We start from the raw sequence: 23,849 nt of genomic DNA, 5'->3' as shown, positions 1-23,849 counted from the left end.
AACTCAATTCTGTTAACTTTCTCGCTTTCTTTCTTTAATCTGTTCTCTCTGTTACCCCCCTCATTTTTATCCCCTCTTGCTTTTTTCTTGTTACTGTAAATCCCAGTGTAATAATTGTAGGTTCCAATATATTAATCAGTCATTCCTTTATTTATGATTTCCTTTTTATTTTTCCTCTCACTGTAAATCCCAGTGTAATCGTTGACAGCCCCAGTATAATCATCAATCTGTTATTTGTTGACAATTTCTTTTTCATTTTTCTTGTCACTGTAAATCCCAGTGTGATCATCAATCTGTGTTTTCTCTTCAATTCTCTTTTCGTCTTTGCAACGTTCTTGTTCTTCATTTTCTTTGTTTCCATTTCTTACCATTATTGCTTTTAAGTATTCTTTATAATCCATCTTTTTTCTGTTTTCTTTCCACCTCTTATTTCTAAAAAGCAATTTTTTAAATCTTGAAAGGTGTATTTTAGCATTCAAACCAATTCCTCATAATCACACGCCTCCATATTGTCAAATTCACAATTCGCAAAGGATTATTATTAATCTGTCCAATCCAATTCAAAATCTTCTTATCTTCTTTCAGCAAAGCATTATACCATCAAACACAATAACTAGGTACTTAAGTTCTTTCAGTCTTGTAGATACCTTCTTTTAGCCAAGGTCAGTTTCCAGCTATTAGCATAAATATACTTCCACAATCTATTACAATGTTTTCTTTTAACCAACAAATAGCTCATTTTAAAGAGTAAGTTTCTATATTTCTATATTTCAAATCCACTTAGCACTTGTAGATTGTTTTCATCAAGTTCTAAATCATTGAGCATTTTAATTTCCACCAAGTCTATTGTAAACCCCCCCTCAAAGTTAGACTTTTAGTCCTGTTCCTTTAAGTCTCTCTATGGTCTTTCAAAATGCAGTATTTACTTCTAATGGACAGATGGCCCTGTAAATTCCCAGTATAACAAAACAGCTCTTTTTTTAAAAAAAAACAACACCAAGTAAGTTTCTGTATTTATGTATTTTGGATCCACTTAGCACTTGTAAGTTGTTTTTTTCAGATTCTTATTTCTCTAGCATTTTAAAAAAAATATTCCACTGTGTGTTATAAAAACGTCTTCAAAGTCGGACTTTTAATCCCATTCCTTTAAGTTTCTGTATGATCTTTCAAATTGCTAAATAGCTGCTCCCTCCATTTTGAAGCCTCTTTTATTCCCCTTTAGATTTTAATTTTCTTCTTTAATTTTTTTATTTTTTCTAGATTTAACCTTTTATTAATAAATAATAATAATTTTCTTCTTTTAATCTTTATATAGGCTAAGCACTCACCAGCTTCAGTACTTCTTCTCCTCTCTCCAGCACATGCATTTAGATCTTTTCACCCAGGCAATCCACAATCTCTTAAAACAATCTGTTCATTTGTGACTGTCCCAGTTAATGATGACAGGGTCATCGTCTTCAACTGCTGGCTGAGAGGCTGGTGCCAGTTCTCTGAGGGTGGGTGGGTGGGGGGTTTGCAAGACCCCCAGATCCCAGACAGGTGCCTCACTTCTTCACTGCCCCTCCAGGGCAGATCTGACCTGGAATCAATTGGTTCCAAGGTCTCCAAGCAGTTGATATTCGAGGTTCCCTGCTGAGTGCGAGGAGCACTGTGCCGCTGGGATATTGGCCATACACTTCCCTTAATTTCATTTCATATATGCTAATCTAATAGAGATTGTAAAATAAGGATGGAAGAAATAGATGGCTATGAAAACAATTATTAATTCTCATTATGTCCTTGTTACTACATCCAATAATGTATGTGATAGAAACAGAGTGCCTCATTCTGAATAGCTTTAGTTTTCAAGAAAGAAATGTTGCTCCATTTTGCCAGTATACATGTTCAGTACTTTCTGGTTAGAATAGCAAGCGAAGGAAAGTATACTTTGAATAATAAACTCACAGAGATGCCTACTATTTTGCTATTTTGAAAATAACTATCTAGTTAACTGTGGCTTATTTGCTAAAGTATTATTTTAAAAAACAGTACCTTATACCAACTTGCTTTCTGTTTTCCAGGTGATTTTGAAGATGAATTCTTTGGAGACGAAAACATTGTCACAAGGTCTGATTTTCCCGAGAGTTGGTTGTGGTTAACAGAAGACCTGCCCGAGCAGGCTAACAATCAAGGGTATTGTAGTTCTACTGTTTATATTAGCCCACTTTTCAATTGAAAGGAAAACATAATGATTGCAAAATTTATACAGTAATGGGGAAGATGGTGTCTCTTCCAAGAGGACAGGCTCAGAAAAGGTCCTGCATGAAACCTGTGGTTTATTTGAGAAAAGCTACTTGTTAACCACCGTTCTTTATTTGGGCCTATGACCATAATTCCACTTTGAAAAGATAGAAAAGATGATTAATTACAATTAATAACCAAATAATAGAGTTGGAAGGGACCTTGGAGGTCTTCTAGTGCAATCTCCTGTGTAGGCAGGAAACCCTACACCACTTTAGGCCAGGGTTGGGTTCTTCCTGTTTGGATCAGTTTGCCTGAACTGGTACTGACCTGTTGGTGACGGTCATGCTGATATCACCAAACAGATTTGGGTGGTTCCGGTCCGTGGGCATCACCATCTTTTTGGGGGGATTTTTAAAATTTTTTTAAAAAAATTTAAAAATCTTTTTCTTCTGTACATGTGCAGAAGCCAAATTTGGCACTGTGCATGTGGTCACCATCTTTTTTTTTACTTGCTTTTTTGCCATCTGGCGTGGGAGGAAATGAATCAGAAGTGAGGTAAATTAGAACATACCCATTATTCCAGGGTCCCCTGGTGTCCCTTTTGGCTCCCAACGGGCTGTAGGGAGGCTTGCTAGATCCAAAACAGGTGCAGTGGGGTCTTCAAGGAAAAAGAAAGAAAGAAATCCGCACTGTTTGGGGATCTTCAGGTGTACTGAGCTTGAATTGAGAGCTTATTGTAAGTGACTGCTAAGCTGTCCTTCCTCAAGATAAGCTAATCAACACTGGAGCTCCAAGAATACCAAATGATCAATGGGCATGTCCTCAGTTTCACAACGTCTGATTTTTCTTCCTGCTACCAAAGACTTTCTGGGGTTCTTCACAGGGAAGGTGGGAGGGAAGGGCAAATCCTTTTACTCACACTTCGTCCTCACTATTTGGGCATCCGTATGTGCACTGAACTTGAGTTGAGAGCTCATTGAAAGTGCTGTTAGCTATCCTTGCTTCTTGATGTATAGAGGTTATGGTTAAATGTGTGGCAGAAAGTGGACTCTGGGTGTGTTTTTCCAAATGCAGTAAGTGAGGTTGAATGTATAGTTTTAGGAGAGCTCTGTGTGTGTGTGTGTGTGTGTGTGTGTGTGTGTGTGTGTGCATGCACACACCTACACATACAGTATATATAATAGATAATGTATCTTTTTGTGTATCTCTGTGTAATAAGTATGTACACATAAGACATATATACAAAATATTAAATAATATATTTTGGATGTTCAGTAGTACTAAATAGACAGGAAAATTGTGTCTCGTTGAGGCCTTTAATATAGAAACATAGAAGATTGACGGCAGAAAAAGACCTATTTTCCTATTTTCCATCTATTTTGCCCTTATACTATTTCCTGTATTTTATCTTGGGATGGACATATGTTTATCCCAGGCATGTTTAAAGTCAGTTACTGTGGATTTACCAATCATGTCTGCTGCAAGTTTGTTCAAAGTTTGTTCCACTACTCTTTCAGCAAAATAATATTTTCTCACGTTGCTTCTGATCTTTCCCCCAACTAACCTCAGATTGTGTCCTCTTGTTCTTGCGTTTACTTTCCTATTAAAAACACTTCCCTCCTGAACCTTATTTAACCCTTTAGCATATTTAAATGTTTCTATCATGTCCCCCCTTTCCCTTCTGTCCTCCAGACTATACAGATTGAGTTTATTAAGTCTTTCCTGATAAGTTTTAGGCTTAAGACCTTCCACCATTTTTGTAGCCTGTCTTTGGACCCGTTCAATTTTATCAATATCTTTTTATAGGTGAGGTCTCCAGAACTGAACGCAGTATTCCAAATGTGGTCTATACAGTGGGATCACAATCTCCCTCTTCCTCCTTGTTATACCTCTAGCTATGCAGCCAAGCATTCTATTTGCTTTCCCTACCATCTGACCATACTATTCACCCATTTTGAGACTGTCAGAAATCACTACCCCTAAATCCTTCTCTTCTGAAGTTTTTGCTAACACAGAACTGCCAATACAATCCTTAGATCGACGATTCCTTTTCCCCAAGTGGATTATTTTACATTTGGAAACATTAAACTGCAGTTTCCATTGAATAGGACCCAGAACAGACCCTTGTGGCAGCACAATGGTTCTCAGCCTTTTCTTCACCGTGGCCCCCTTTAAATACATTTTGTGGCCAGACCCTCAAGATGTAACTCATTTAAATATTAAATCATAACATTTCTTTAAGCCTTTGTGGAACCTCTGTGATGATATTGCACCCCCACCCCCCAGGTCTGGGGACCACAGGTTGAGAACCACTGACATAACACGTTTCATTTTGTCCCTAGGATTTCAAGCAAAACAGTTTCTTTTTATCTGAGAGATTCCATCACAACTTGGGAGGTGCTGGCTGTGAGCATTTCACCTACCAAAGGTAAAGAATTTTGAATGATGAAGTTAAAGTTGGGAGGTATGAAAAGCCTTTAAGAATTGAAGTAGAATTAACATTTTTGGGCCGGGTTTTGCCATTGGCTTTACTTGCAGGGATCTGTGTGGCTGAACCTTATGATATAATAGTCATGAAAGACTTCTTCATTGACCTTCGACTGCCGTATTCAGTAGTGAAGAATGAGCAGGTGGAGATTCGAGCTATTGTGTACAACTACGCTGAAGTGGATATTTATGTAAGTTTTGGGACTATGAGTTTAGAAATTAGGAAATGTGCATGGCTTGTGTTGCTATCAGTTCTTTGGCAGGCAAACTTTATGTATTTCCAAATCCAAGCCACAGCATTTTCTGACTAATTAAAAAAAGTGCCATTGATGGAGGCAATGGTGGCTAAGGCTCTTTGGATCAAAGTTGCTTAATTTTTTTGTTATCAGGACCCCTTCCCAATTTTGAACATTATGGAGCATAAACAGCTTTTATTCCTATGGGTTATATTTATCAATCTTTACCATATTAAAAATTGAAATTGATGCATTTGTAGAATATTTATTTGTTGAATAATATAAAAACAATAATAAATCCATCACATATCAACCAATAGAATATTTTTAATGAAAAATAGTATAATAATGAGAAGAGTAACATTATTTTCAATGTTTGCAAATACCTTTACTGCCTGGCATTGTGATATTGTAAGACCCCGTGAGGGTTTTTAGAGGACCCATCCACAGATCATAGTTTAAGAAACTCTGGGTATAGATCATAATTTCTGCTCCATTTGTTTTTTCTATTGAGAAGTACACTTATGGGCTGAGGTATTTGGGCAGCCTCATTTGCATATGTACTGAATTATTCACACAGTCCCATTTTCTACCAGTCTATGAAGAAGGGAAGGGAAGAATAAATTGTATGATACAATGTCTGTGTATGTGTGCTCTATGTGTACCCCTCTTCTGTCTTTCCTTCCATATATCACAATGATTTGCTGGTGCAGGAACAGATTTAGTGGGAAATGTGTTTGTGTCATCTGTGGGAAAGCTGGATTTTAAATGATTCTCATGGACAAAGCTGCCTTGTGGTTCATCTGCTTTTTTTCATCTCCACTAGGTACGAGTGGAACTGTTGTACAACCCAGCCTTCTGCAGTGCTTCCACAGAAAGTCAAAGATACCGAACTCAGTTCACGATTAACGCTCTGTCCTCCAGGGCAGTACCATTTGTGATAGTCCCATTGCAGCAAGGATTGCATGATATTGAGGTCAGAGCAAGTGTCCGTGGAGAGTTGGCATCAGATGGTGTGAGGAAGAAGCTGAAAGTTGTAGTAAGTAACAAGTGGCTTTACATTATTGCTCTTGGAAAAGAGAGGCAATAACCAGAGATCGCTGCAGATAAAGCCTATTTACCATAATTTTATTAATGAATGCACCTTTTATCTTCCCACATTGCAACAAAAAGGTTTTTTGGTTTCAAAATGTAACTTGTAATAACACAAAATGACATATCTACCGTGGTGGTTGAAATGGTCTAGTTTGTTATTCATCTTGGACTGTATAGTTGTTCTGATTGTCTTTTGAAAACTCCTAAAATCTTTCCATTGCAAAATTTGGTTGGCACTGTGGTATTGCCAGGGTAGTCATGCATTTCCTCTCCTATCTTTGAACTGGAATGGGATGACATCATCGTCTTAGCCCATAAAATGCTTGCCCACCACAATTCTAAAAAAAATTAATAACTGTTGAATCCTGGACTCTATCTTTGCCACACATGGCATTCCTGATGTATTAGTTACAGATAATGGACCACAGTTTACTTGCTCTGGGTTTGAGGCTTACCTAGCTCGGATGGGAGTGCGTCATGCTAAAACTGCTCCTGCTCACTCTGCCACTAATGGATTAGTAGAAATTGCCGTGAGATCTGCCCAAGAGGCCCTAAGTCAATTGGGCACCTCTAATTGGCAAACTAGCTTAACCACCTACCTATTTGCCCAGCATACAACTTCGTGCCAGACTATAGGCCTAAGTCCTGCTGAATTTCTAATGGGACAACACTCAATCATCTCCATCCCAGATGTGTGGACTTACAGCCACCCCGCAAGCAGACCACTTTGAGATGGTTACAACTTGGGGATCTCGTGTTTGCACTGAACTTAGGGACTGGGCTTAACTGGGTCCCAGGCACATCTCTCAAATAACAGGACCCTGTTCCTAAAAGCTTCTGTAACAGTTAGAGGATGGTCGACCCCGGCGGTGGCACATAAACCAGCTTTGCTGCCATGTACTTGATACCACCCAGCCTCCTAGTATGCCACCTTCACCTATTCCAGTTAACCTTCCAATCGCTCATTGCATATCAACCAGCACCTTCCCCTGCTAGGATGGTTTCACTGGCGCCGGTCTCGCCCCCAAGGATGGTGGTTCCTGTCAGCCTAGCGGAGGGTGCAAGCAGCGCCCTTCAATCTTTTCCTCCATAAACTCTAGAATCTTTCCATAGCAAAATTTGGTTGGCACTGTGGTATTGCCAGGGTAGTCATGCATTTTCTCTTTTATTTTTGGACTGGACATCTTTGTCTTAGCCCATAAAATGTTTGCCCACCACAAATTCTAAAAGAATTAATAACAGTATTGAATTCTGAAAAAAGGCATATAAAACCAGCCTTTTCAAAATCATAGAAGCCATTCAAACTCAACTATGCACATTGCACAACAGTTCAAGATGGGGCTGCATGGATAGGTCTCAGCTAATGGGAACAAGATTACTAACAATGTGCCGGCTGGGTGCTTTTCAAAATGAAGTTTGGGAACAGAACAATGGTTACAAATAAATGTGAAAATAATAGCCAACCCCTCATCTTTAATCTGAGATCAGGGCTTCCGGGATATTCAGCAAGAGGGCAAGGATTCCTTAAGAGCCAATGGTAGTCTAGTGGGATAAATAGAAATTAACCCTTGGATAGAAAATGAATATGTATAGAAGTTAAGTAAAACTGATTATATTGGAAGAAAATGGAGAATTAAAGATGGTAAACCCAGATGGCAAAATTAGGTAGTGAAGGAGGCAGTATTAGAATAGTAATATATACCTGGGAGGGAAAAGAAGTTACAGTATAGATATGTATGTAGAAAATATACAAGTCTAAAAGGAGCATTAATAATTAAAGGAAGTAGGGGTATATGTTACCAGTCTGTCAAACATAAGATGAACTATGATTAGAATCACTCAGGGAAGGGTTAGGAGGGAGGAGGAGAAAGCAGAAAAGGGAAGGAAGGGGAGGAGGAAAGTAGAAGGGGGAGAGAAGGAGAAAGAAGGTAGAACAAAGAGAGAGAGAGAGAGAGAGAGAGAGAGAGAGAGAGAGAGAGAGAGAGAGAGAGAGAGAGGGAGGGGAGTGTTATGAAATGAGGGGAAACAGATTGACACTAGAAGTACAATAGGTGCAAAATTAGAATATTGGTTTATGATATATTGGATAGAAATGTATAATTATGCATATTTTGATATGATGTATGGTAATATATGGAGACTGAAAAAAATAAAAAAAAAACTTAAAAAATTAACCCAGAATAGAGGGCCATGCTGATTTGGCTATAGAGAAGATATGAGGCTGACCTAAGTCTTTTCCTATTTTGCATCCAAGCACCAATTCTATTACTGAATATTTCACTACATTTCTAAGAGATGCTACAGAGTCTTTGTATTTTGTAATTGTTCTTGTGAAGTACTTGTTGCTGTCATGTATTATATTTTTATTTGCAATGAGGCTCCCATAAGAGATTGTTCTGGTGTCTCTTTCTTTAACAGCCTGAAGGGGTACGGAAAGATATTGTGACTGTTATTGAACTGGACCCACAAATAAAAGGAGTCGGTGAGTAACTCGTAATTCTTTTTGATTAATTCCCATTATACCTTTTACTAAGGATGGCAACTTCCTTTCACTCGCATGCTTTATTGTTTCCAGGGAAAGGAGAGGAACTTTTTATCATGACATTTTAAAATTAAAGTTATTTTACTTTTCAAAAGTTATGTGCTTACAGACAATTATATTCCTTCCTGTTAATTGCCTGTTAAAATAATTGTATTGAGTTAAATTTAGAATTGATTATTAGAAACAATGTCAAAGAGATAGTTAATGTAGAATGTGATATTTTTCCTTTCCTGTAATTTTCCTCATTTTCTTTTTCATGTTTCAGGTGGAACCCAGGAACAAACGGTCGTAGCCAATAAATTAGATGACAAGGTACCTGACACAGAAATAGAAACCAAGATTTCTGTCCAAGGTAAGAACTAGCTATTTGAAATCCAGGCTCCCCCATCTGTTAAATATAGAAGATTAAATAGTCACCAGCCCAATTTGGCTATAATCTACCGGTGTTGTAGATGGACTCCTGGATAAAACAACCTATTTTTCTGTTCCCGAATAGATGGAGCATAGATCAGAGCCTTCCTAGTTGGATTCACAGATACAATCAATCTGTCCCACTTTTGACATTTAACCTTATTACTTTTGCCTATCAGGCAAAATCAAAGTGGGTGTGCTCCAGATCCTGATTTGAATCTTCAAATGTGGCTTTTCCTCCACTTTAACCACTTTGCTTTGATAAAAGCATACCTTTCACTGCAAATAGAGTTGAGGATCTTTCTTCCCTAAATGCTCAAGTTAGAACAGGCCTGACAATCTTTTGGTCAGCTTCAATGTTCCCTCTAATTTTTTTTCGGTGTGGGCAGAAAAGTATAGTGTCTGAGCGACAGTCCCTTTGGGACTGGGCGGCATAGAAGTATAAACAAACAAACAAACAAATAAATAAATAAATAAATAAACAAACAAACAAACAAACAAATCCCTTCTTTTTTATTAAAATAAATTAATAATTAAAAAAACCCAAAATCCATTACTATTAAAACTAAAACAACCAGCAAAACTATTAATAAAAACAGGTGAGGGCTGGGTTTTTTTCTCTGTTATTATTTAAGTGCTTTTACCATATGCTTTAAATCAAGAGTCACTTCTCTCTCTGTTTCTCTCTCTTTCCTGTCATTCTCTCTCTTTCCTGTCATTCTCTGCCTCAATCATTTTCTCATTTCTCTTTTTTCTCCCATTTCTCTCTCTCTCTTCCTTCCACTCTTCTCTCTCTCTCTTTTTTCCTCTCTCTCACTCTCTTCCTTCCTCTCTCATCTCTTTTTTCTTTCTTTCTTTCTCTCTCTCTTTCTCTATCTTGCTTTCTTCCTCTCTCTCACTCTCTTCCTTCCTCTCTCATCTCTTTCTTTCTTTCTTTCTCTCTTTTTCTCTATCTTGCTTCCTTCCTCTCTCTCACTCTATTCCTTCCTCTCTCATATCTTTCTTTCTTTCTCTCTCTTTCTCTATCTCTCCCCCTCTTGCTCTCTCTCTTTTTCTCACTTTCCTTCTCTTGTTTTCTTTCTCTCACTTTCTCTCTCTCATTCTCTCTCTTGCTATCTTTTTCTCTCCCCCTCTTTCTCTCTCTCTCTCTTTCTCACTTTCTCTCCATCTTGCTCTGTCGCTCTCACTCTCGTTCTCTGAAGGCTGGCGAAAGTGATTTACAATGTCGGGCGCGCGGGCCGGCACGTGCTCTCCCCATCTCCCTGCCAGCCCACCTGGAACATTCAAAATAAGAAAACCCTTCGATCTTACTTTGAATGTTCTGGGCAGGCTGGCAGGGGGATGGGGAGAGCGTGAGCTGGCCCGTGCGTCCAACATTGAAAATCGCCTTCGCTGGCCCCCCGCTGTGAGAACGCCTACCCCGCCTCTCTTGCAGTGGAGGAGAAAGAGAGGCGGATCGGGTGGGTGGGGGGCAGCGGCGAGTAGCCAGGGGTGCGAGGGGGCTAGAGGCGCGGGGGGGGCAGGGGCAGCTTTGTGCGCGCCCTTGGAAAAGGGCACGTGGGGGGGCGTTTTGGGGTGTGCTGGCACAGGCGCGCACAGCCTACAGGGAACGGTGGTCAGCTTTATCCTTTTCTTTATATATTGTTTCTTCTTTTTAACCATAAGCCACCCAGAATTTCTAAGGAGCCTGGCAATCTTGAAAATGAAATAGATAAGTTAGTTAATAAAATGTCTAATTAGTCCTGGAACCTAATGATTCTATGCTCAATACTCTAAAGGAAGGATAGTGGAGTTGGAAGCAAGATTAGACTAACCATTTGCCCTAAAGATATTGAAACTTAAAGAAAGATCACAAACTACCCAGTTTCTAACATGCTTGGCAAATTTTTCACATTCAGGTGACCTTGTGGCTCAGATGATTGAAATCTCAATTGATGGAAGTAATCTCAGACATCTCATTATCACTCCTTCTGGCTGTGGGGAGCAAAATATGATCACCATGACTCCATCGGTTATTGCCACCTACTACCTGGACACAACAGGGCAGTGGGAGACTCTTGGCGTGGATCGCAGGACTGAAGCTGTCAAACAGATCATGACTGGTAAGGCAAATAGTCTCCAGATACGTTTTGCTCAGTAGATAGAAATGTGAGATTCATTAATCCCTAAAATAAACAAACATAAGACCCACAGAAGTCAAGTAGCCAAATATTCTTAAATGCTTGGTAGGATTCTTTTTTGTAGTTATTGTTTTTCTTCCACAAGGTATAAGCTTAGCTAAGGATATCACTTTTTTAGCCTAGAAATGTGGAGGTGGTCGTAGTAACTGCTGAGAAATATTTAAATATGGACTCATGGAATTATCACAATATTCTATAAAATGAAAAACATTTTCATTTCTTTTGTACTGAATTTAGAAGTATTGTACTGCTATCAAATTCTGGTTTTTAGGCATACAAGACAACAGTTTTCAGCTCCTTTTGTTGTTGTTAAGGTTGCTTGCTTTCAGAATCTCATCTGAAGAGTATGATGGTTTTACACTGAGACCAGAACACAAATCAAAACAGTTGTGTGAAGAAAAAGCAGCTACAGTGAGACACACAGCTAAGAAAGAAGAGTGCAAAACAGTTCTGGATGCCAGTCCGGATGTAAATGTGATTTTGTACAGCTGGAGCTAAATTTCTTTCCATCTTGTTCCTTTTCAGGTTATGCCCGGGAGATGGTGTACAAGAAAGCAGACCATTCCTATGCAGCATTTACAAACCGTCCATCCAGTACTTGGTATGGACAATAATATAGCCATTACTTTCAGATCCTGGAAAAGCTTTTCTCCAACTTCCTCTATAAATGTTCATATATTTTCATTTTCTAACTTCTACTGGGGCATCTGATTCTCTGTCTTTCCATTTCTTTTCTTGCTTTCTTCATTCCTTTCTACCTACCCACCTTTCCCTTCTTCCTAGTAGCTCCTTTCTAGCCTATCCTTCAATCAAATTCCTTTCAGCTTTCAGACAAAATACGCTTTTCTGATAATGGCTTACCCATATAATATGTCTTCACATGTCTAGCATTTTCTGTCAATCAGTTCTATTTGTCCTCCCCTCATTAAAATAAGAATCAGAATGTCCTGCTTCAAGAGAGTAGAAAACCTGAAATACTGATTCTATGGGATTGAATTGTTGTTGCTGTTATTGTAACTAGATTCCCCCCCCCCTTTGGTTTGTTCATGGTGATGAACATATTTAACATTCTTGCCTTCTATTTCCCCCACAATGGTAGCATTGTAAGGTGAATTGGGCTGTGACAGGCCCAAAGTCACCCAGCTGGCTTTCATGCCTAAGGGAGACCTAGAATGCACAATAAATACTTTAAATAAATAAATACTTTATTGTCATACAATGAAATTCACAATCTCCTGCTCTCTAGGTCACCATTACTGTAAAGTGGCTGTCTGAATACGGTAATTATCCTACTTCAGTGGGGAGCTGTCCTCCGAAAGTACTCAGTTCCACTGACTATTACTAACACGTATCGAGCAAATGTTAAGAATTCATCTTTGGTAGCCACAATAACTGAATTAAGGAATTCTCATTCTCTCTTACCCTAGAATTCTTCCAAAACTCTTGTTCTTGAGCACTGTTGTGATGTAAGAACAGTGCAATTTCTCTGATTTGATACATTATTTCTCCTGATAACCTCCTTGAGTTCTGGGTTGAGACCTGGATTACTTGAGCTCTTTTTCCTTCCTAGGTTGAAGGACAGTTTGGAAATGAGGACAACACATTTTAATCTTGATAGTTTCCCATCAACACATGTACACCCTCTACCATTGTTGTATCATAATATAGTGGTGTGGTGACTCTGGATAAACCATTCATACTGTTGGCTTACAAAACCAAACAAGCAACTACTTGTATTATAGAATAGAATAGAATAGAATTTTATTGGCCAAGTGTGATTGGACACACAAGGAATTTGTCTTGGTGCATATGCTCTCAACGTATATAAAATAAAATATACATTTGTCAAGAATCATGTGGTACAACACTTAATGATTGTCATAGGGGTCAAATAAGCAATGAAGAAGCAATATTAATAAAAATCTTAGGATATACGCAACAAGTTACAGTCATACAGTTATGTTCTGCATTGAAATGGTTAGTTAATGCATTATCTTCTTTACAGGCTCACAGCATATGTTGTAAAAGTCTTTGCCATGGCTACCAAAGTTGCAAGAGACATTAGCCCTGAAATCATTTGTGGAGGTGTGAAGTGGCTGATTCTGAACAAGCAACAACCAGATGGAGTGTTCAATGAAAATGCCCCTGTAATCCATGGAGAAATGCTGGTATGGATTTAGCTTTCATGTAATTGGTCTGTGTTGTGATTCCGTCTGAGGCCCCTCAGGGAACGGCTGATCTTCTGTCGGTTTCCTGTTCAGAGGGGGAGGATGAGGAACAGGAGGTGCAGGCAGACGAGGAGGAGGAATCTCAGGCTGAGGAAGAGGGGGAACAGCCAGAGGCCCCTGAGAGGGAGCTCTCCCCAGCAAGCAGCCTGGATTCCTTAGAGGAAAATGCACAAGAAATAATCGATCTGCGACAGAGAAGAGCAACACAAAGAAGGGACCAATTAGCTAGGTACTTTCAGCACTAAAGAGGCAACAGCTGGGTTTGGGTGTGGTGCTCTCTGGAAAGGCTAAAAGGCAGACCCACCCTTCCTGGCTTGTGGAGTATTATCTTTGGGAGTCCTGGGACCTGGCTGTGCTCTTTGGTGTCTTGGAATTCTGGTTTGTGACTTTGAATACTGAAACCTTGGGGGAAAAAGGTGGGGGGTCTTATTCTCTACAGTGGTGGGTGTGCCAGCAAGAAGGCTGCTGTATTGTCTGGACACCAGGACTCTGCTGTAAAATCTCATAACCTACCTGTGGGGAAGAACAGGTTTTTCTCTGTGTTTATTTTTCAAGCTATAAAGTACTTTTGCTTTTACCAGCGTGTCTGGCTGTTTTTTCCAGTTGGTGTTGAGGTCTGGGGGCACCCAGACAGAACAGTCTGTAGGACTTTTTCTTGGGCAGCCAAAATGTAACCTTCATTTTCCTTCTTCAGCACCCCTGATCTCAACCAGCTCCATGTTACCTTTGTATCTAACTTTCCTTCAATGTCCTTCAGGTATTGACTATTAACCCTTTTGATAGTCTGCTCTCAATCTTCTTGTTTTCAAGAGTTTCACCTTCTTCAGCAGAGGCACTTTTTAAATGTAATCATTTAAACCATGTTTTTCTCTCTCCCATTGTTTGTTTCACCTGTAAGAATCCTCTGCCACCCTGTCATCTTGGAAAGTACAATTGATCAATACCACTTTTTGGGTGTAGAGCATGGTGCATTGTCATTAGTTTTCTTGTCTTTCAATCTAAGTTATCAAGTTCTAATTGTGCCCAATCAATTATTCCAGCTGTGTATTGTATTATGGGTACTGGCCAAGTGTTAATTGTGTAATTATATGTTCTCGGCTTAGCTTTCATCTCAAAAATTTCTGGACTTGTTTTATATATTTTGTTGAAGTAATTTCCTTGGCTTGGTTATGCAACAGGTCAGAGGCTTCAAAAACTCTTAAGTACTTGTACCCTTCTTCTGGTGCTACTGCTTTTAAACTCTTCATTATCAAGTTTTAATCCATCATCTTCAACATTTTTCCTGCCTTAACAGCAATCGTTGCACATTTATCAGTGCCAAATTGCACCTCAATGTCTCTGCTAAACTCCTCAGTGTTTTTCAGCAGTTAGCTCAGATTTTGTTTTTCCAAACAGTTTTAAATCATCCATGTAGAACAAATGGGAAATTTCAACCCTTTTTTGCCAATTCATAGCCACAGTTTGGTTTGTTCAAAATGCTTGTTAGTGGTGCCATCAAAAGTACAAACAACAGATATGACAATGGGTCACCTTGAAAGATTGATTGATTTCAACTTCACCAAGTTCTTGTCCACGGGGCATCAACTTAATTTGCCATAGCTTCATGGAAGTCTTCAGGAATTTTCAAATTCCAAAGCACCTGAAGGCCAGATAAGGAATAATGGATGAAAACTGAACAAGGAGAGATTCAACCTGGAAACAAGGATAAATTTTCTGACAGTGAGAGCAATCAACCAGTGGAATAGCTTGTCTTCAGAAGTTGTGGGAGCTTCATCACTGGGGTCTTTCAAGAAGAGAATGGATTGCCATCTGTCAGAAATGGTGTAGGCTCTTCTACTTGGGTGGATGGGGCTTGGACTAGATGACCTATAAGGTCCCTTCCAACTCTGTTAGTCTATCTAATCTATCTAACTTCTGGATGTTGCTGCTAATTCCAAAAACATATAAGCATTTCTCAACCCAGCTGTATGGTGGAGCAGAATCAAATGCTTTCTTATAATCAATCCAAGCTATGAACAAATTTGTTTGTCTTTTCTTTGAATTCCTCAAAACCAGTTATCAATCAACAGTTGGACTTTGGTTCCTTTTGAATTTTTGCTGCACCCTTTCTGTTCTACATGTAGCAAATCCTTATTTTCTAGATATCCATAAATTTGGTTTGCAATAATGCCTGTAAGTAATTTGTATGTTGTTGGCAGACAAATGATTGGCCTGTAATTTTCAGGTTTATTTCCCCTTTCCATATCTTCCTGAATCAAAAAGGTTCTTCTACTTGTTAGCCATTTTTCACCTTCTGGTGTTTCTAGAACCTGATTTGTTTGGATTGCTAAGTTTGCATGCAAACCTGTTGGTTATTTCAACCAGATTCCATGCAGCTCATCTAAACCCCAATTCTTGACCTTTTTGCTTGTTTTTGCAGCATTTCTTTTGTTGTGTGTACATTTTCCATTCTAGTCACTTTTACAGTGCTTTTAACCCTCTTGATCCACTTTGCATTCTCATTGCGCTTCTTGTTTTTCCAAAATTTTAGGATATTTTCCTTGTTTGGTTTTTCACTTGTGGAAGTACCATGTCCACTTTCAAAGATCTTAGGGAAATGATTCTGGCTATTGTTATTATTAATATTGATTTAATCTTCACTTCGATTCACAGTCTGAGACTGGTAAAAACTGTTCAAGTCTAAACCAAGGCCCTAAGAGCTATTTAGGTAGAGTCTGAGTATATAGGCAATTCTGGGTAGGGTAGTTTTTTGCGAAGTCAGGATATATTATTATTATTGTTGTTGTTGTTGTTGTTGTTGTTGTTGTTGTTGTTGTTGTTATTGTCAATACAACACAGCAAATGAGATCACTATGTTGGATTTTGTATTTCATCACCAGTCGGGCGCTTCCCAAACACCTAGGACTGCGCAATATAGCGGCGAATTATGCGTGCCGATCCCAGTAAAGCGGCCTTTTACAATTGACAGATGGAGATTTTGTCAATTCTGATGGTTTTCAAATGTCCTCTGAGATCCTTTGGCACTGCGCCCGGTGTGCCAAGGACCACTGGGACCACTTTCACTGAATCGTTGCAGCTCGATTTTTTAATCTTAATATTTCAATAATTTCTCTAGCTGCTTCTCCTCAATTCTGCTGTCTCCTGGGATTGCGATGTCGATGTTGTTGTTGCTATTATTATTTATTATTATTATTATTATTTCTCTATTATTATTATTATTATTATTATTATTATTATTATTATTATTATTATTTCTCTATAATGAAACATTTTTATACCACTAAATAATAAAGCAAAACCACAAAAAGTGTGTAGCTTTTCAGAGAATATGAAACAAGAGGTGAAGTATGTATAAAATAATTTAAAAAGCAGGCCTGGAATGTCACCAGTAGAAGCTGGATGTAGGGCAAAAAGATTAATTTGATAAGATTTGACTTAATGAGGGAATAAAGCTCTGTGCCCTGCCCACTGCTTGCTTGCCTCCCCTTCCCCCTCCCATACAAGTTAGCAGGTACAGGTACAACATAAACATAAACAAAGGAAGTAAGTCCATATAAATGGGGACAGTAAGACAGGGGTGGTATGCACACTGGGTGCTCTTGTGCACTCCCTCTTTATGGACCTCTTAGGAATGGGGTGAGATTTAAGGTAGACAGTTTGAGGTTGAAGCGGTGAGGGTCTGAGTCTGTAACAATGGAATTGGTGATGGCAAGCTGGCTGCGGGGAGCTAGCCGCAGAAAGTTGTCCCATTTTACTCCTTGCCTGCCCTTCAGTCCTCTTTAAACAAAGTGGCTGGAGTTCTGACATATATAGAATTCTATTTGTCTTTATGAACTAGCATCAACTGATCAGCTTCAGAGTATATAAAGCCTTGAAATTGCCTAGGCCATGCATGGCTTTAAGCAAATAATCTAAAGTTTCCTTAACTTGTTTTTCTTTACACAGTCTGGCAGAAAGTCCCTTTCACAGAGTTTGCTGCCCTTTGTTCTTTCTCTCCACACAAAATGTTGTTAGGGTAGTTTATAGCTCCCATATGGAAATGCAAAGTTGAATGTTATCTCAAATTCCAACTCTTCAACAACACTGCAAGTTGAATGTGAAATGTGGATGGCAGCCAAGAGATACAAATCACCCCCTTAACTCTTAACTGCTCCCCCATTTACTTCCAATGAATAATTACAGAGAAGTGTTTATTTATTAGCATTAATTTTATCTTCTTTTTTTTTTCTCCCTCCACTGCTTTCTTCTAGGGAGGAGTTAAAGGTGCTGAACCAGAAGTATCGTTAACAGCATTCGTTCTTGTTTCATTATTGGAATCCAGATCAATCTGCAATGAACATATCAATGTATGTGCTGCTGTAATGGGACGTACTACGGGCCCCCCAAAATACGAGCACATCTCTAGGGTTTTTATGGTCATAGTATTCCATTTTCCCACCTTCTTGACCCCAGATTCAGTATTAGAAGCCTTCAGGATCTCAAAATAGCCTAACTGGCATAATTGTGGTTTACACTTCATTCATTTCAAATCAAATGAAACCAAAATAAATAACCAGTTCAATAAGGATACTTTAAAAAAAAATATACATATACCATATTTTTCGGGCCATAAGACACACCAGTGTGTAAGATGCACCAAGATTTCAAAGAAGTAAGTAAGAAAAAAAAGGTTTTTGTCCTCCCTGCCCCTCAGGAGCAGACTGCAAGTCTCCCAAACCCTCTGTACACCCTGATTTTTGCAAAAACAGACCCTGTTTTAGGGGAAAATGGAGCATGCAAAGGATTTGGGAAACAAAATGCATAAGCCACGCCCACAGTGTGGTAGTAAAACTTTTGGTAGCCCATCACTGCTTGGGAAGGACTTTGGGAGGCCAAAAATGGCTGTATATGGTGTATAAGACGCACTGACATTTCCACCCTCTTTTTTTGGAGGGGGGGGGATGCGTCTGATACTCCAAAAAATATGGTACTTTCAAGCCAGCAAGGTATTTAGATCAGTTAATAATCCATAAATATCAAAGGGCTTTTTCACTGCTGCAGTGTAATTTTTATCATCAGCATTCCTCAAAGGATTTAGAAAGATCTGTACAGAAGGTTTTCTCCAAGTGGATCACACAGGATTGCAGGTTTTACAGACATTCTCTAGTCGAACCCCCCATTTAAGACATTCTTAATGAATTTATCCTCAACATCTCTTCCTGCATAAAAACCTTAAAACTACGCATATTATGACTAAACATGCATTATTAGCGCGTAAAACATACAAGCAGGAAGAGGTCAGCACATATTCACTTTACTTATTATTTATTGAACACCACAAATAGGTGACTATGGGCAGCTTACAACATAACCCTCACACACACACACCCATGGCAGCAGCAACACAATCAGATCAACCGCTTGATTGGCTCCATCTCCATTTGTGGTCCTCAGGCTCACTGACAAAGCCATGTTTTGCGGGGCCTTTCAGAAAAGCAACTTAGATGGGACCAATCATACCTCAGGGAAATGATGTTCCATAGAGATGCCTAAAATTGTCCTCCAAACATTCCTAATGGATCTCCTCTCCTTCCCCTGCCCTCACTTCTAGATCCTAGACAGCAGCATCAACAAGGCCGCAGATTATTTACTCAAAAAGTACGAGAAACTGCAAAGACCTTACACTACAGCCCTCACAGCCTATGCTTTGGCTGCTGCAGACCGACTCAATGATGACAGGGTACTCATGGCAGCATCAACAGGTAATATATGGGTTTGTTTTAAATAGTAAAAATAGATATAAAGCTATTTTCCCCACCATAGGTTGCCAGTTGTTCATCTCAACAGAAAGCTGAAGAATTCCTTCATTGCTTTATTTTTATCAGAAAATCTTTTTCTATGTGTTTCTACTAAGAGCCTAGTTCAGTTTCAGAAAATGTGTACCGTTTTAATTTCCAACTTTTTTACTGTAAGAAGAAAGCTGTGTTAGTTTACAAGGCACAAACTTTCATGATCTACAGCTCATTTCATGAGATGCAATATTTATATAGCTATTCTTCAGTGAAATAGAAATTTGGGGAGTTCACCACAAACCAACATTCTCTGGTCCACATAGAAGTAGAATCCCCTGTGTCCTCCTGCAGTGCTACTGTGGTGCCTGGGAGGAAAGCCAAGCCTTTTCAGCTTTCTGGAAGACTAGAAGGGTGGGAGCCTGCCAGATGCCATGGGATGAGTGTTCTGCGGGGCAGGCACTGCTATGGAAAATCTATACTCTTTCTAGGCCCCACTAGATGGTGATATTTAAAGGAAGGGAGCTGGAGCAAGGCACCCGTAGCCAATCTGGTGGAATGGCTGATACCCTTAGGAAGAGGCAGTCCTCCAAATAACTTGGCCGTGTGCCACCTATGTTTTAAAACGTATGTGTGCCACGTATGTATGTTTTAAAATACATCACCTTGTATTGCATACAGAAAGAAAATGGACCCTGTGCAATTCCCACGACAAATAATGTGAAATGGGTAAAGCAAGGGGCACCTGAAACTGCAACATCACTGAATTCTGGAGAAGTTGTAACTTCTGGGTGACCTTCAAGGAGAGAGCACATTGAGGTAGTCCAGCTGGGAAGTGACCTAGGCAGGAATGACCAGGCCTTCCAATCCAGTAATGGGCACAATTGCTGCACAAGATGGATCGATGCAAAGTCACCTTCAAAGTAAGTAACCAATATTTTTATCTGTTTGTCTTAATTCTGTTTGTGTGCTTTTTTTTTTAGAAAGGAATCGTTGGGAAGAATATAATGCTCGCACCTACAACATTGAAGGCACTTCCTATGCTTTGTTGGCCCTGCTGAAAATGAAGAAATTTGAGGAGGCTGGTCCCATAGTCAGATGGCTGACAGATCAGAAATATTATGGGGGAACATATGGACAAACCCAAGTGAGCCTTTTATATTATAATTTTCTGAGTTCCATTTTAAATTAGGCTGCTTAAAACAAAACAATAGTCTGAATTGTTGCATATTTCACCTAGGGAAGAGAAGGCAAAGCCAAGACACTATTTATTTATTTATTTATTTATTTATTGGATTTGTATGCCGCCCCTCTCCAGAGACTATAGCAGTCTTTTAATATTTGAAGTGCTGTCACAGGGAATAGGTTGTGGATTTATTCTGCATAGTGCCTAAGGATACGGCAAGAAACAGTGAATGGAAGCTTTACAGAGAGAGACCTCCCCCCTCTCCAAACCCCCCCAAAACCCCCCAAGAAGGAGTGTTTTTTTACTGTACTTTGTATACTACTCAGAACTAACTCTAGTAGACAGAAAGAAGGTTTCATTTTAGTCATCCTTAAGCTTTTTTTGGCACAAAATATCCTTAGGAGAAAATGTTTTGGGCTGAGAAAAGATCAGAGTATATGCTTACATGGTGGATAGAGAATTACTTAACTCTACTTGGTTAGCAGAAACTGCATGAATCTTTTGATGTGCAGGACAAAGAATAGCTTTTGCAAGGAATTTTTACCTGAAAATTATCTAGGGCTTATGTCCTTCATCCATGCTGAAATTGAGGGAACCAAGGGAAATCTCATCCATAGACTTGCTATTGTTCTAGACTGGTGATGGCAAAACTTTTTTGGTTCACGTTCCAAAAGAGTGTGTGCGCTAGTGCACATGTACATAATAATTTAATAATTTATTAGACTTGTATGCCGCCCATCTCTGAAGACCACACCCATGACCCCCCACCTGCACACACCCCTCTCTGCCCCCCATGCCTGCATGCAGGACCCTGTGCCCATATGCAGCCCCCCCCATGCACACAGACCTCACAATGGACTTCTGAAGCCTGGGGACAGCGAAAAATGGCCAAACAGGAGTGAAAGTGACTGAAAAAGGGCCAAAAATCAGTTGGCAGGTACGCGCATGTGTGCTGGAGCTGACCTACGGCACTGCCTTGTGTGCCCTTTGATATGGCTCCACGTGCCACCTGTGGCATGCATGTCATTGGTTCGCTATCACAGTCCTAGATAATTTAGTTCTACAGATAAAAGACTCTTTAAAGATGTATGTATGTGTATATAAGTCAACTCTCCTCCGTTTGTTTACTACTTCAGTTTGGAGCCCATCTTCTCATTTATGATCAAATGATCTGACAGACAATTGCAAAAATTAGAAAGATATTTTGGGTATTTATCGCAAGAAACCCCATCACTATGTTCTTCCCTATGTGTTAAACATTTATTCCTCTGGTAAAATACATCACTGGATTTTCAGTTCCTTTGTGAGATACTCCAAGAGAAACAATCTTATTTCTTCCTTCTCCCATTCCAGGCAACAGTTATGGTGTTTCAAGCTCTTGCTGAATATGAGATTCAGATTCCTACCCACAAGAACTTAAACTTAGATATTGTTATTAAGCTGCCAGAACGAGAAGCACCTATAAACTACAGAATTGATAGTAACAATGCTCTCCGAGCCCAGACAACAGAGGTACAGTATTTCAGCAAATTTATTTATTACAATTTTCATTGGAAATAATTATTTCGGAGTTTAAACTTCAAATGCATCTTTTTTCAAGAGCGCGAAAAAAGATACAGAATTTAGCAAAAAAAATGAAAGTAAACCTAAATCAATTCTCCCTATTGGAATTGTTGTAGTTGGAGATTAGCCCATGTTCAAGCATCAGATCGAGGGAGACTGGTTTAAGACTACTAACCTCTTTGTCAACATACAATGTAGTTTTAAATGGCTTCCCTTTTCTCATACAAAGTTGTAAAATTCTGTATTTAAGACAATATTGCAAAATTGTGTCTGTAGTTCTAAGAACTATTCCCAGGAAAGCAATTTTAATGTCTCTAAGGCAGTGTTTCTCAACCTTTTTGGACCGCGGCACAGTTTTCATATTTTCAAAATCCTGGGGAACATTGAGGGGGGGTGTAAAAAAAGTTTGGACAAAAAAATCTCTCTTCCGCCCTTTCGCTCTATTTCTCTCTCCCTCCCTCTTTCTCTCTCTTCTTTCCTTTCTCTCTCCATCCCTCTTTCTTTCTCTCTTCCTTCCTTCCTCTCTTTCTGTCTCCTCCTTCCTCTCTCATCTCTCTTTCCTTCCTCTCCCTCCCTTTCTCTCTTTCCTTTCTCTCCCTTTCTATCCTTTCTATCTTTCACCCTTCTCCCTCTTTCATTCCCTTTCTCTCCCTCCCTTTCTCTCTCATTCCTTTCTCTCCCTCTTTCCTTTCTATCTCTCTTTCTTTTTCTCCCTCCTTCATATCTTCTTTCTCTCCCCCTTCCTCCCTCTTTCCTTTCTCCCCCTCCCTTTCTCTTCCTTTTTCTCTATCCTTTCTACCTCTTACTCTTTCTTTCTCTCCCTCCTTCATTCAATTTTCTCTCCCTCCCTTTCTCTCTCTTTCCTTTCTCTCCCTCCCTTGTTCTCCCCTGGGGCTGCCTGTGCCTGCCCTGCACCACCCAACACGGACAGACAGCCCCCGGTCGTTGGTTCGTCGCCCCCCCCCACGGAGGGAGATCAGGCTGGCGAGGGCGGTAGATCTGCGTCCCCAGCCACTGGAGGGAAATCGGGCTGGCGGGGGCGGCGAATCCACCTCCCCAGCTGGGCGGAGGGAAATCGGACTGGCGAAGGCGGTGGATCCGCGTCCCCAGCCACCGGAGGGAAATTGGGGCGGCGAATCCACCTCCCCAGCCACTGGAGGGAAATCGGGCTGGCGGGGGCGGCGAATCCACCTCCCCAGCCGGGTGGAGGGAGATCGGGCTGGCGAGGGCGGTGGATCCGCGTCCCCAGCCACGCAGAGGGAAATTGGGCAGGCGGGTGGGTGGCCGCGGCTCCCTGCGTGCCCCTGGAAAAGGGTGCGCGGGGGGGCCTTTTGGGGTGCGCTGGCGCAGGCGTGCGCAGCCTACAGGGAATGGTGCCCAGGGCCACCCCCGCCAGGAAAGCTCCAGCTGGGCGGGGTGCTGCCGGTGGCTCCGCCCTGGAGCTCTTGCTCGCCGCTGCCATCCCCCAGCAACTGCCCGGGACCGCTGCAGCCGGCAGCCTCCCGTTCCTGCTGCCGTTGCCCTCCTGCCGGGCCCGAAAGGACACTTGTTGCCGCCTCCACTGGGAAGCTCCAGCTGGGCAGGGCGCTGCCGTTGCCTCCGCCCTGGAGTTCTTGCTTGCCGACGCCATTCCCCGGCGACTGCCCGGGGCTGCTGCAGCTGGCAGCCTCCCGTTCCCGCTGCCAGTGCCCTCCCGCCGGACCCCAAAGGAGATTTGTTGCTGCCCCTGCCAGGGAAGCTCCAGCTGGGCGCGAAGAATAAAGCTCAGCTTCCGGTCTCAGAAGCTGAGCTTCGCAGCACACCTGATCATGTCTCGCGGCACACCAGTGTGCCGCGGCACACCGGTTGAAAAACACTGCTCTAAAGGACTTTTGGAGCACTTTGCAACATAAAGATAAGATCATTAAAACAAACTACAGTGGTACCTCTA

At 40.6% G+C, this 23,849-nt stretch overlaps 1 protein-coding gene across 1 annotated transcript in view; it reads left to right on the top strand.

The window, feature by feature from the left end:
* LOC139161886 (A.superbus venom factor 1) overlaps positions 1-23,849 on the top strand; it is an 82,194-nt gene that overhangs the window by 39,450 nt on the left and 18,895 nt on the right. The window contains exons 18-30 of the mRNA XM_070741582.1: positions 2,061-2,172; positions 4,566-4,651; positions 4,762-4,901; positions 5,773-5,985; positions 8,460-8,523; positions 8,849-8,935; positions 10,893-11,096; positions 11,700-11,775; positions 13,180-13,342; positions 17,653-17,748; positions 18,993-19,143; positions 20,154-20,317; positions 21,710-21,868. Of these exons, the coding sequence (XP_070597683.1) occupies positions 2,061-2,172; positions 4,566-4,651; positions 4,762-4,901; positions 5,773-5,985; positions 8,460-8,523; positions 8,849-8,935; positions 10,893-11,096; positions 11,700-11,775; positions 13,180-13,342; positions 17,653-17,748; positions 18,993-19,143; positions 20,154-20,317; positions 21,710-21,868 (1,715 nt within the window). The remainder of the gene's footprint in view (positions 1-2,060; positions 2,173-4,565; positions 4,652-4,761; positions 4,902-5,772; positions 5,986-8,459; positions 8,524-8,848; positions 8,936-10,892; positions 11,097-11,699; positions 11,776-13,179; positions 13,343-17,652; positions 17,749-18,992; positions 19,144-20,153; positions 20,318-21,709; positions 21,869-23,849) is intronic.

Source organism: Erythrolamprus reginae, chromosome 2, assembly GCF_031021105.1.
Source record: "Erythrolamprus reginae isolate rEryReg1 chromosome 2, rEryReg1.hap1, whole genome shotgun sequence".
In the NCBI taxonomy this organism is placed as follows: Eukaryota; Metazoa; Chordata; class Lepidosauria; order Squamata; family Dipsadidae; genus Erythrolamprus; species Erythrolamprus reginae.
Note: the sequence above shows the minus strand (reverse complement) of the source record. Positions and strands in the feature narration are given on the sequence as shown.